The following is a 14,313-nucleotide window of genomic DNA, read 5'->3' as shown; positions in this document are numbered from 1 at the left end:
GGGGGGTGTGACTAAAGGCAAATGAGCAAGACTATATCAGATATGTTCCCTACAATCAACCCTCCCCCAGAAAACTCTAATATTCAGAAATGTACAGATTGATAAATGGGGGGGGTGATTTGGGGACCAAATGCTGATATAGCCCTGTGAAGAAAAATACTATTTTCATTCTCCTCTTTGTCCTTCGGTTGACTGCAATCCATTTAATAGCTGCAATTTTCATTGATGGGGGTTCATAAAATGGTTTGGGACTAATCATTGATTGTTATAAACATTTCATTCTTTAATCAGTAATTCCTATTGAGCTTCGCTGTAGTTAAAACGATTAATCACGGAGCATTGGCATTTAGCCCTTACATAACGTTGGAAAGGCTCTCCGATCTAGAATTAAGTCCGCTGTGCTTCCTAGAAGGCCTTATTGTCAGATTTAATTTCATTTTGCTCCATTTCGTCTGTGTGATGGTTATTTTCAACAAGATACACTTGTGACCTGGTCTCCATCAAAGATGGAGAAGCTTCTTCAGTCTGAGGGCTGCAGTGTCTCATGGGGAGCCCCTAGGTGGTGGTGGGCGGGGCCAGAGGCAAATGTGGGTGGAGCAATGGATGTGACACAGACCATTCTACATTCCAGCCTACAGTCAGACTTTGTAGACCAAGGGTAGGCAACCTAAGGCCCAGGGGCCGGATGCAGCCCAATCGCCTTCTCAATCCGGCCCGCGGACGGTCCAGGAATCAGCGTTTTTTTACATGAGTAGAATGTGTGCTTTTATCTAAAATGCATCTCTGGGTTATTTGTGGGGCACAGGAATTCATTCATTATTTTATTTTTTTTCAAAATATAGTCCGCCCCCCCCCACATGGTCTGAGGGATGGTGGACTGGCCCACGGCTGAAAATGGTTGCTGAACCCTGTTTTAGACCAAACCTACTCAAGCACCTTCCTCATTCCAGGCAAACAAGAGAGGCATCGTTACAGCTCACGGACAGATTTCTCTCAGGCCAAAGGACTCAAGGAAAGCCTGGAGCACCTGAAGTTTGGCCCCTGGACCTGGGGTTCTCCACCCCAGTCTGCATAATAGAATATTTTTGCTGTGTACCTTCAGCTTGAATCGTTGAGGGAAGGAGGGGTTGCCAATGGAGAACTAGCTGAACAGATACCAGAGTAAAGGTAAAGGGACCCCTGACCATTAGGTCCAGTTGTGACCGACTCTGGGGTTGCGGCGCTCATCTCGCTTTATTGGCCAAGGGAGCCGGCGTACAGCTTCCGGGTCATGTGGCCAGCATGACTTAAGCCGCTTCTGGCGAACCAGAGCAGTGGATGCAAACGCCGTTTACCTTCCCGCCGGAGTGGTACCTATTTATCTACTTGCACTTTGTGCTTTCCAACTGCTAGGTTAGCAGGAGCAGGGACCAAGCAACGGGAGCTCACCCCGTCATGGGGATTCGAACCACCGACCTTCTGATCGGCAAGCCCTAGGCTCTGTGGTTTAACCCACAGCGCCAGATACCAGAAGACAAGGGCAAATGAAACAGTACAACCTACAAAAGCCGTCCTGTTGAGCCAAGGAATTTGGGTGTGGATATGACCTCACAAGTGTTGGGATGAAGCTCAGAGTGCATTGAAAGTGGGTGGGTTAAGCATGGAGAGAAAGTGTTGAGTTCTCAGCTGCGTGTGTGTGTGTGTGTGTGTGTACATTGTTTGACTTCTCAGCCCTTGAATACACTGAAGAATGCACATTGCCACTTGATGCAGGGTCAAAGGGATCTTTTGCATGTGAGAACGGGTCGTCACAGATCTATAATGCGACAGACAGACCTTTCGCATCACCTCAGTGGAATCAGTTCACACATGCAGCTGTCCATCAAATGTGTCAACCATTGCATGGCCACTGACAGATGAATATCTGAACAGAGCCTGCCAAGAAACCCTGCACTTGAAGTGGTATATTGGAGATGCTGCAGCCATCAAGTGATAACTACTCCTGGTTAACCAGGCTCAAACCTCCATGACTCATGTGTTTCCAACACATGTATATATGTCATTTACACATTACATTTTTAGGGATACACTTTTTAAAAAAGTATACGTCAAAAAAATGTGAGAGTGGTATTTCAAAACACCACAGTTAAGTGGAGTGTATGCTTTTTACGCACAGAGAGAAAACGGTGGACGTCCTCTTGTCTGCCTGCCTTCAGAAAGGGTTTCATTGAAGGAAAACCATCCATCACCGGAAAGCTACAGCAGAGATAGTGAACCGAAATGGGCTTTCAGTTGCTGAAGACTATTCCTCCCACCCCTCTACCTCCCCCCACCCCGCTCTTCTGCCTTTGGATACAAGTGACTGGGCGCTCTCTCTCTCTCTCTCTCTCTCTCTCTCTCTCTCTCTCTCTCTCTCTCTCTCTCTCATTATCATTCTTCAAAACCACGCGCTCTCCCGATGATAATCGCTTGGATCTGTCTCCCCAGTGCTTTCTGGCTGGTCTTTTTTTGGGGGGGTGGGGAGGAGAAAGAAGAGGGGTGGTCTGCTGCTTCCTTTCTGATTGGTCACCCATCTCTCCTTTTGTTTTGGAGATGATTATAGAATTGACTTTCAAGTCCTGGTCTCTCCTCCCTACTTACCCTTATGGTACACCCAGCATCGGGCGCTTAGAAAATTCTTAAGACTTCTTTTATGTAAAGGTTGTGACAAAGCGTTATGAGCTTGCAATGGTAAGTGCCCTTTTATTATTACAGCTTCTCTCTCTCTCTCTCTCTCTCTCTCTTTCCTTTTGCATTAGAGAACCACGGATCGTGTTTTCTTGGGAGAGCGGGGGGGGGGGAGTAAGTGAGGCTTTGGGGGGTGGGACTGCTTCAGAATAACCACCCAAGCTCTTTCAAAGTGCACAGAAAGCGATACTGGGGAAAACTTCAGCTGTTTCTTGCGAAGCAAGGCAAAGGCTGTAGAATCAGTCTGCCTGCCTGCCAAAGGATTTTGCATATATATTTTTGCAAAACATATGTGCAAATATATATATATCTGCATATACGATATATGTATTGCATATCTCTATGTATGTCTCTGTTCAGTCCAGAATCAGACCCACAACCTGAGGATTGTGCTCTGAATTCTGCCCCAGAAGAGAAGAGAGTCCAGTCATAATCTAGCACCGTCCAAGAACAATGGAACTCCGTCTCCCATTCAAAAACTAGACCCGTCTTCTTCTCGCTTGCACGTCTGGTCTGTCTGTCTCTCTCTGTGTGTGTGTTTAACCCTCCCATCCATCAACTGGCATTAGCTCAGCGCTAGAGAGAAATTGACACGCGCACCAAAGGCATTACCTAAATACCACGCGGCTTCTCGCTCGAGCTGCAACCCGACGCATCCCATTGGACTCAATGGGCCTTACTTCCGAGTAGACCTGCTGCCTAGTAGGCTTCCACGACCGCTGAAACGCGGAGGGAAGGAAAAGTCCCTAAGCATGAGACAGGGAAGCAACATCTAAACTTGCATCCTCGGTGGATAAAATGTGATCTTAATAAATGGGGGGGGGGGGGAGGCGTCGGAAAGGATCCCAGGGCTGCTCTGCCTTAATAGTTGTATCCGGGGCGGGGTCTTTCAAGAGGAGCAGTTTGTCTGCATCAGGGGTAGCCAATCTGGTGCCCTCCAGATGTTGCTGACCTTTGGCCACGCTGGCAGGGGTTGATGGGAGTTGGAGTCCAACCACATCTGGAGAGCACCAGATTGGCTGATGCTGGCTGTTATGTTTGAGGTGCAGCCAATCATCTCCTTTCTCCCGGCTCACTGTTTTTATTAGCTCCTGCGCCTTTAATAGGAGCTGAAAGTGCATATTTTAGGAAAGATAAGACTGATGCCCATGCTTCAAAAAAGCAGATCTGGCTGCTGTAAAAAGAACTCAAGAGAAGGCTAAGCTAGCTATCTTTCTGGATGATTGGCAGCTTCTCCAGCTACACTTTTATTACTGAAATGGGGGTCAACAGTAGGGCCATGTTTACCATCTTTCAGTGTGTGTGTGTGTATCAAGATAATGAGAAAAAGCATAGGAGAAGGGCTTTGAAGGGTTTTGAAACATTGGCCAAAACTATAGAACCAGTATAGAAAGAGGGACATATTCAAAGCAGCTGAGAAACACCATCTTAAGAAGAAGTTAGTTCAGTGCCTTGTTCCTTTTGTTGCATCTTTATGCATCTAGGTAATTGATACTTTAAAGCCAAAATCCACCATTTCAAGTACTGATTCTCTGAGAAATTTGGCTGCAATTACCCACCTCCCCCTGACCCCAATGGAGGCAGGTTGCAAGAAGCTGGAAGCTGGACTCTGGTTTCATATTGCATCCTGTTGCTGCTATTATTATTTTTTCAGCAGCTGTAATTGATGCATTCATTGCAGGCCAGATCTGCTGCCCCTGTAGATCCTGCTGGCTGAGGCAGTCTCCTCACTTTGCCTCATGGCTGGGCTGGCTCTGTATGGGAAGTTTTATCGCCCTATATTCTAAGTGAAATCAACTCGAAAACAGACCGCTGTGCTCCTCGCTGGAAAAAAAGAAATCAAATAGCGTTATGCTGAAAAATTCTTAATACCTTTGATTCCATTTTACAGAAGACACATGTGAGTGGTCTTCAGTTTTACTCAAAAGTAGGCTCTAAATAGAGGGACGCGGGTGGCGCTGTGGGTTAAACCACTGAGCCTAGGACTTGCCGATCAGAAGGTCAGCGGTTCGAATCCCTGCGGCGGGGTGAGCTCCCGTTGCTCGGTCCCTGATCCTGCCAACCTAGCAGTTCGAAAGCACGTCAAAGTGCAAGTAGATAAATAGGTACCGCTCCGGTGGGAAGGTAAATGGCGTTTCCGTGCCCTGCTCTGGTTCGCCAGAAGCGGCTTAGTCATGCTGGCCACATGTCCTGGAAGCTGTACGCCGGCTCCCTCGGCCAATAAAGCGAGATGAGCGCCGCAACCCCAGAGTCGGCCACGACTGGACGTAATGGTCAGGGGTCCCTTTACCCTTTACCTTTAGGCCCTAAATAATGTTAGGCTTATAAATTTCAAGAGGTCAGCTCGGAATACCACCCTATGTAAGCCAGAGTTGCCTCCAAAAATTGGTTATCATTGTTTTCCTTTAAAAGGGGTGGGTCCAAAGTAGGCCCAGAAAGTGCTGGAAAGGGATGAGGTTTGCATGAAAGGTCTGCCATCTGGCCTTGACATTGATCACATCTCCTTATCCATCAGAAAAGCTCTTAATTGGTCCAAAATGAACATTGTCCCAAACTGAACACTCTGTATTGCTTGATGTTTTATCATGTTTTTAATATTCTGTTGCAAGAATGTCCAGAGTTAGAAACAATAAAATTACTATTGTTGTTATTGTTATTATTATGGTCCCTGGAGTAGTTTTTCTGGAGCAGAAAATCTAGTATACAGTGATACCTTGGTTTACAACCATAATCCGTTCCGGAAGTCCATTTTTAAACCAAAACAGGTTGCAACCCAAGGCGTGCTTTCACCAATGAGACCTCCCCCCCCCCAATTGTTTGTAATCCAAAAAAAGGGGGGGTTTAATCCAAAACAAGGTTGCAAACCGGGACACGCACTTCCAAGTTTGATGTGTTTGTAATCCAAAAAGTATGCAAACCAAGATGTATGCAAACCAAGGTACCACTGTACATGTTTAGTATACACATATACTCCTAAGGCAATATTCTTGTGATTATTGCAAAACAGGAGGCACATGTGAGGAGCACATCAGACTGCATTGTATATGTCTCCACTTCTTGTTAGCATCTACAGTGGTACCTCTGGTTATGAACTTAATTCGTTCCGGAGGTCTGTTCTTAAGCTGAAACCGTTCTTATCCTGAGGCACACTTTCACTAACGGGGTCTCCCACTGCGCGTGCGCCGGAAATGCGTGATTTCTGTTTGCATCCTGGGGCAAAGTTCACAACCAGGAGCAGCTACTTCTGGATAGCGGAGCTCATAACCCGAAGCATTCGTAACCAGAGATACCACTGTACTGACAAAGAAAGAGGGCGTTGTTTGGTTTCGGAACAACAGATAGTGTTTACAGGTGATGGCAATATGAACTGCGGATGAGGTTTTTGTCAGTAACTACTAATGAAACCTCAAGGAGGTCCTTCCTCTTGGACCAAGCTCTCTTGAGCCAGTATTGGGATGTTAGTTGAGATGTTGATGCTAGTTGGTTAGTGAGTAGGAAGCTATTCTCCTGTTTGTGCAAGTTTTGCAAGATTTGGGGAAGGCGTCTTGCTATCTCAAAATACAAAAGCTTCAATATACTGTTAAGGGGAGGTCAGATGGGGAAGGGCGTCCCTTGGTGTTACATGGCAATCATGGTGTGGGAAGCTATCCCTGAGATGATCCCTAGCTGTAGAAATTTCTTATACAACAGTGTGGGAAAGGAGCCAAAACCTACCCTTATTCTGCATGTGCCAAAACAAAACAAAATGGTGCACTCATTGTGGGTGGGAAAAAAATTATTTCTTGAGGAGGAAGTGACAAGCAAACTGTGAAATCCTTTTTTATTATTTTTGTAAAAGGAGTGTGAGATTTGTGTGATTTATCATGTCCAAAAATGGGAGGTTTTCAGAATTGTGCAAGTGTTGCAATCACACCTGTGCGGCAGTTGCACAAAAAGGCGTTTCAGTATCCAGGAGAGCAACTCACCAACCAGAAAGAAAAACCAGCCCTATGCGCCTTACAGATGCTTGGACAGCCAAAATGAGCAGCAGAAACAAAAAAAAGGGAATGGTTGCATCTTTCTAAAATTTCTTTTTCAAAACCCTCCCCTCCCACCTAAAAAGCACGAGTGAAGAAGAGAAGCTTAAGGAGATTGTGTTATTTCAGTTTTTTCATTGACTTAGGGAACGTAGAAATGTTGCCATGTCTTGATGATCTAGATTAGTCTTATGAATAAAGTGGAAAATACATACCAAAAATAAAAACAACTAACACATTTGATTGTTATTTAAGCTTTTGTGGACTATAGCACACTCAGATGTATGGAGTGTGATCTTCAGTTTTTGGGGGTGTTGCACACACATACACACACATATGTGAATGTGAATGTGGTGGTGTTGGGGAATGTAAATGTTGCGGGTAAATGGCAATGGAACACAAAGATCAAGTCTACAACTGTTGTCAATGTTGGCTGGGGCTGGCTGGGCGTCCAGCATCATGTAGAGGGCAACAAGGTTCTCAGCCCTGCATTACAGGATGCCATGCTCAAAGTACGTAATTCTTTCGAGAAATTTGTTCCTGTTCCATTTACAGGAAATGTATAAACACAGCTCTTTGGTTTCCTGTTTGCAAAGGCATATAGAACTCAGAGGAGGCATTCTACCATGTAGGAGAGATCAGTTATATGATCATCTGACTTTTTAAAAAAACAGCAGCAACTTTAAATAAGTTGTGTGGGGCTCTGGTTTTGAGTGGGGAAGTAGTGTTCACAGGAGATATGGCAGGTAATTGTAAAATTTGTACTGTTAAAACGGAAACGGGTCAAACCATCGCAAGAGGTGTTGAAATTCTGAGAAGTTGGATAGTTACAATGGAATGGTCTCAGGTGTAGGCTGCACATTTTTATTTTTATTTATTTATTTTTATTAATACTTTGTCAATAAAATAAAATAAACCACAAAATCGGAGCGGGGAGGGGAAAGTAGTGTTCAGAGGGTTCAGAGTAGTGTTCATGAGTTCTGTGACTCATGCCTATTTTCCATTCCTTGGAGTTGCTGTTAACCTGATAAGTGGGGTGGGGGTTAAGACAAAGGTTTCGATATAGTGCTTGTCTTTTCTTTTCTTATTGCATGGCTAATAGCACCTTGAAGTGTGTATAGCATTCCTCCTCTGATACATTCAAGAATAAATAGCTAAGCAGCAGCATATTTTTAAAAAAGTTTTTATGGTAATCTTTCATGCTTCATAATAACTACAATATATCAGCAAAGTTTATCAGCAAAGGGCAGATAACACACTCCCCTCTTTTTAAGACAAGGGATTTTCTTACTTTGAATGGTATAGTAATAATTATACTACTACTACTACTACTACTACTACTACTACTAATGTTATTATTTATCCCGTCCATCTGGCTGGGTTGTCCCAGCAACTCTGAGTGGCTTGTTGCTTATATAAAATCAGACATTAAATGCTTTCTGATACAGGGCTGCATTCAGATGTCTTCAAAAAGTTGTATAGTTATTTATCTCCTTGACATCTGAAGGGAGGGTGTTCCACAGGGCGGGCACCACCACTGAGAAGGCTCACTGCCTGGTTCTCTGCAACCTCGCTTCTCGCAGTGAGGGAAGCACCAGAAGGCCCTCGAAGGAGGACCTCAGTATCCGGGCAGAACAATGGGGGTGGAGATGCTCCTTCAGGTCTACTGGGCCGAGGTCGTTTAGGGCTTTAAAGGTCAACACCTGCACTTTGAATAGTGCTCAGAAACGTACTTGGAAACCATGCAGAAACACGAGTCAGCTGTTCACTATGGTGAGCTGCATTGTATTTCTGTTTAAATTATAGCAATAATTTCCAAATTGGCATCAATACATATAAATTAGACCTTGCAAATATCATGCAGATAGGTGCTATATCCTTTGACCTCTTTTATTGTTGCTGTGTTTCCTCTCTTCTGGCAAATTGTAAATGACCTTAAGAACATAAGAGACCTGCTGGCCCAGGTCACCAGCTCATCTAAGTCCAGCATCTTGTTCTCATAGTAGCCAACCACATCACAGAATCATAGAATTATAGAGTTGGAAGGGACCCCTAGGCCCACGAGTCCAACCCCCTACAACAGGAAACGTGACAAAAGATACTTACACCTTCCAATGATCCATGCACATATCCTGGAAGGGACAGCTGTGTCGATGTTAGAACTGCTCATTATAATATTTGAAAACTGATGTTAGCTTGGCAGCCTATGAAAAAGGAAATATATTTGTGAGAAGCCCACAAGCAAAATCCAAGTGCAACGCTTCTCTCCCCAGTCGCTCAGGGTGTAGAGCAGGGGTCAGCAAACTTTTTCAGCAGGGGCCGGTCCACTGTCCCTCAGAACTTGTGGGGGGCCGGACTATTTGGGGGGGGGATGAACGAATTCCTAAGCCCCACAAATAACCCAGAGATGCATTTTAAATAAAAGCACACATTCTACTTGTGTAAAAACACCAGGCAGGCCCCACAAATAACCCAGAGATGCATTTTAAATAAAAGCACACACTCGACTCATGTAAAAACACACTGATTCCCAGATCATCCGCGGGCCGGATTTAGAAGGCAATTGAGCCAGATCCGGCCCCCGGGCCTTAGTTTGCCTACCCATGGTGTCGAGCCTATGAGTTGATACATCCAATGGCCAGCATGGAAGGAAAAGAAATATGTGAGATGCTTAGGCCAGGCTCAGCCATGTCTACCTGAAAAGAAGTGAGATGGCTGAAAGCTTGGCATCCCTCTTTGTTCATTATTAAATTGATATCCCACCCTCCTCTGATACATCCCTACCTTCTCTCCCAAAAGGAGCTGGCAAATGCAAACGACTCCGTCACATGTGCGTTCACAACAGGATTTTCTTCCTCACCCCCCTAAATGCCTCCGATTCTGGAACCAGAAACAAAATTAACTTAGACTGCAGACCTGTACACACTGCAAGGGGTAAATTCCATTGAACTTTCTGGTAGCAAGGGAGGTGGGTGTTGTGCAAAGAAGTGATTCCAGCAAGCGCAGCTTTCCCTACCCCACAACAATAAGCTGCTTAAATGCTCTCTTATGCCCAACTCTTGCAGATACAGGAGCTGTCTTGCCCCATGGTCATGTATTTTAATTTTTTTAGCGACCCTAAAAAAGAGGCAAATCAGCAAAACACGGTCCTTGTACTTCGGAAGGAGTGTCTGGTTGAGAATGTTGTGCTTCTTTAGGGGAAGGGGCGAATCTATTTTTGACTGCCATTTGTTAGCAAGTCAAGCATTTTCTTCTAAAAATATGCCCAGCTCTGACGTCCTGGCGGGTGCATTCTAAGAATGCAGCAATGTCTTTAATGTAGGAAAGCACAAGCCCGGTCATCTATGCTAACCATGCTGTTTTGGACACATGTTGTGGAGAGGGATATCCAGTTTTCTCAATTTCCCTGCCCACCAGCATATGATGTCCTTGCACTTGATTCCTCCCCACACTTTTTGTTGGTTTGTTTCTAAGCAAGCAGGCAATTAGATTTCACATTAAACTGAGCAAGCATTGATGGGGTTTTGCATGCTACAGTGCATCGTATTGTTCTGTGCATGTGAAATATGAAACAGATGGCCAAGGGAGCCCAGGAAAAAAAGTGTGTATGTGCGTAGGGTGGGGTGGGGGGAGAGGGAGAGGGAACTTGCTGTGCCCTTTTTAATAAGACCTTAATGTTAAGTGAAGTGGCAGCTAAGTGCTTTCTCAAACACAACTTTTTTGATTACTATTTTCCTTATAAAAAGACAAAATGTGTGTGTGTGCTGTGTTTGCATAGTTTTCACTGCAAACCAATGCCATTCGGTTACTGAATTATCACGGCAACTTTCCCATGCAGTTGTTTGCTCGGAACAGAACAGTGCAATGAGACAGATGATCCCCTAAACTCAACAGGATCTCAGCCTATGTTTGTTCACTTACTGCAATAGTCACATCAGTCACCCTGCCCGCTTCTGTCCCAAAGTACCCCTGTCATGTATTCATCAGAAGTTTGCCCATGAGCGAATGCAGCTGGGGAAAAAAAAGATGCTCACCTTCAGGGCAACCTTCAGCCCTCCAGATGTTTTGGCCTACAACTCCCATGATCCCTAGCTAACAGGACCAGTGGTCAGGGATGAAGGGAATTGTAGTCCAAAACACCTGGAGGGTCGAAGGTTGCCTATGCCTGCTCTAGACCATCTTGATTGCCTGCTTAGTTACTATGCATGGGCCTCAATTTGCCAAATAATGCAGACCCCCCCTTTTTTTCAAAAGCCAAGCCATGAACCCCCTACTTTTGAAATGTTGATTTTATGTGAATGGTGCCACAGAACCCCCTGGGTGGGTTATGCAGACCCAGGGGTGGAGGAAGGGGGTGCGGTGGGGACGGTCCGCCCCAGGTGTCACCACTGAGGGGGGTGACAAAATGGCGGGCGGCACTCACCGTGCGGCCTGCAGTGCGCCTGAGCCACACGTCTCTCCTGGGAGTGACATGGTGGCTTGGGGGGGCGCAGGCTCCACGCTGCCTAAACGGTCCACCTGCGGCCTGCCCCCCAGCTGTAGGCCGGCTGAGTGGGAGGAGGCAGGCAGACTCCTCAGAGGCCCCACAGAGCGTCCTGCCCCAGCTCACCCCGCCCCATGGGTAGCTGGCCATGCCCCTGGGCACAGGTGCCCAATCAGCTTGCTCCACCACTGTGCAGACTGCCCCGCCCCCAGCATACGTGGACCACCAGTTGCGAACCACCGCCTTAGAAGATGTTAGAAACTTAGGCTGCCCACTGATAGACACTTCATTGGAGTAAGCTCCACTGGTCATAGTATCCTTTACTTCTGAGTAAATCAGGGTTGCCATATGTCCAGAATTATGTCCTGAATTTTTATTCTGCACATCCGCCCAGGGATGTTTGTACGTAGGACATAGAACGTTGCCTTGTATGGAGTCGGACCATCACCTTGTTGAGTCATGTCTATGTCAGTAGCCTTTACCTTTTTCAGACCCAAGACTCACCTTTAGGTCAGCCCAAACATGCATTTGGCGTCTTGTTTCTTAATTTAAAAAATGGATTTGTATGATGGTAGTACAGATTAGGTCATCTAGTAGCTGGGTCCCTGCTTTACCTGAAATCGCTTGAGATTGAACCTGCGACTCTTTTGCAACAGACTATGTGCTTTGCCACTTAGCTACATCCTGTCACTTTGATATAGCCTTGCTGCCTTGGGGTATCTTTTCTAAGCTCAGCTGCTTTGCATGTCCTGTTATTTAGGAAAATCATTCAAAATGTTGTCTCCTTTTTTTTTATTAAAGGGAGAAAGATGCATGTGAAATCCTCTCGAACTCATTTTGCTTGTGATACTGAATAGCATTCAAATGAGAATGATCTTCCCAAATTTTTTGTTTTTAATTTTTTTTTTTTTGCAAGCTTGCCCAATCCAGCTGTATATTTTATATGCTAATCTAAATTCTATTTTTGTTCCCCTTGGGGGTTTTAAGTGATTATAATTGTTGCTCTTCAAAAGCCAAACAGATGATGATTGCTGCTTCAGGAATATACCAAAAAGAAACTGGCTTTCATTAAACCTGCTCATCCCTCTTTGTAATTATCCCTATTTTATCTCACTAAGAAGCGGGAGGGAAATGGCAAGTATAGTTCAATGAAGGCACTTTGGTTATTTAAACACTGCTTTTATTGAGCTAACAGGGGGTGTTAAAGGGGAATTTCCAGGAGGAGGAACTGTAGCCTATAGCCCAGTTACCTTTCCACTGGAGACTAGAGAACCCTGAGTCAGCTCAGAATGTAGGCCAGCCAAGAATACTGCAGGACAGATGCCCCTTTTCAGCATCTCTGGAAAGAAAGAAAGGGAAGGAGGGGAGAAGAGAGAATTTCTTAAGCCCAACCTCATAGATATGGCTATGATAGCAGACTGACAGATGTTTTGCAACACATCTCCCTGCCTGCCTGCTCTGCTGGAAGTTACATTATAGTAAGCAGTGCATCATTATGGGAGTCAGAGGAGAGAAAGGAGATGCAAGGGTTGGCAGATGGGATACTTTGAGTATTTCTGGACAACCCATCCTGATTTGCTTGCAGGGAGATGAGATGGTGTTGGCTATTTTCAAGCCTCCGTTCTGATTTGTTTGTATCAAAGCAAACATGATCTAACTCGCCAATTTCTTTCCCTATCTGATTTTTGGGGGATTAGCAGTGTGTGTGTGTGTGTGTGTGTGTGTGTGTGTGTGTGTGTGCAAGGCCTCCCAAACAGCTATAATTGTACAACCTGAATTTCCAAGTGTGTGATTGAATCTCACCCGAAAATAGTCACAGTGCCCTGCAAGTGAAGAATAGTTTAGAGCACATCAGGCTTCCTCCATTTTGTCAAATCTTGCTTGGGAGACTGAACAACATGCAGATTTTTTTTTAAGGAATTAAGTACAGCTAGTGTTTGATTCCTCAAAGAAGAGAGGACCATCTCGAAATATGAGCCTCTGATCTGCTCATTGTTCCTCCCCAAGTGGGGACTCATTGCAGTTGCCCAGTCGTGAGAGAAATGTACTTTGGGTCTGTTCAGGGACACTGTCATTTCTTCTCCCTTTGCGCCTTAGAGGGCCTGTTTATTGAGCATTAATCCTGATTGCCTTCTGCAAAACTTTGCCTGAGGCGAGGCAAGGTCCACTCTTTTTTTTGTCAAGCTTTCCTAATTGCAAAAATATAAGTGGCTTTTTTTTAAAAAAAAAGTGGGTTTGTTGCAACTTTAAACCACTTTAAATAAACCTACGTACATTTCTAGGTATGCGATTGGATCCTTCCGGGGGGGGGGGGGAGTTAAAGTCTGGATGTGAACTAGGATTTGGCAGTGGTACTGAAAACAGTTCTTGGGGCTGTGTCCTATTCAGGGGTGGAGGAAGGGGTGTGTGGTAGGGGCGGGTCACCCCGGGTGTCCACACAGAGGGGGGTGACAAAATGGCGGGCGGCACTCACCGCAGGGCCTGCAGCAAGCCCGAGCCACGCATCTCTCCTGGGAGTGACACAGTGGCTTGGGTGCCCGCAGGCTCCACATTGCCCAAACAGTCTGCCCACCACCTCCCCCTCAGCTGTAGGGCAGCTGAGTGGGAGGAGGCAGGCAGACTGCTCAGAGGCCCCACGGAGCATCTCACCCCAGCTGGCCCTGCCCTCACGGGTGGCTGGCCCCGCCCCTGGGCACAGGGCATGCACGCCGCCCCAGGCGCCCAGTCTGCCTGCCATACTGAGGGCTTCCACAGGGGCAGCAGTGGGAAGCTGTGAGCTGCCGTTTTAAATTTCCCACAACGCCCTGGAAGTACCCAACAAAGCATAACAAAGGATGTTATGGGAGATTTCAAAGGATGGCTTGTAAACTTGGCCTTTTGGCACAGGGGATGCAGAACAGGTGGCAGGAGCACTTCTGGGGCACTAGCAGCTAACTGACGGTTCTTGACCTTGGTGTAGATCATATCTGCAGTGGTTAAAAGCCACGTGAGGTAGGAATTACTACATCATCTTAGTTTAATAGAACTAACGTAGAGAAATGGGACACAGGTGGCGCTGTGGGTTAAACCACAGAGCCTAGGGCTTGCCAATCAGAAGGTTGGCAGTTC

General features: G+C 45.8%; 1 protein-coding gene across 1 annotated transcript in view; it reads left to right on the top strand.

Moving 5' to 3' along the window:
* Nucleotides 1-2,593: 2,593 nt before the first annotated feature.
* ELAVL2 (ELAV like RNA binding protein 2) overlaps nucleotides 2,594-14,313 on the top strand; it is a 156,611-nt gene continuing 144,891 nt past the window's right edge. The window contains exon 1 of the mRNA XM_083593714.1: nucleotides 2,594-2,709. Coding sequence (XP_083449840.1) covers nucleotides 2,696-2,709 — 14 coding nt within the window. The 5' untranslated portion in view covers nucleotides 2,594-2,695. The remainder of the gene's footprint in view (nucleotides 2,710-14,313) is intronic.

The sequence above is a fragment of the Podarcis filfolensis genome, assembly GCF_964270895.1.
Source record: "Podarcis filfolensis genome assembly, chromosome: 17".
NCBI lineage: Eukaryota > Metazoa > Chordata > Lepidosauria > Squamata > Lacertidae > Podarcis > Podarcis filfolensis.
Note: the sequence above shows the minus strand (reverse complement) of the source record. Positions and strands in the feature narration are given on the sequence as shown.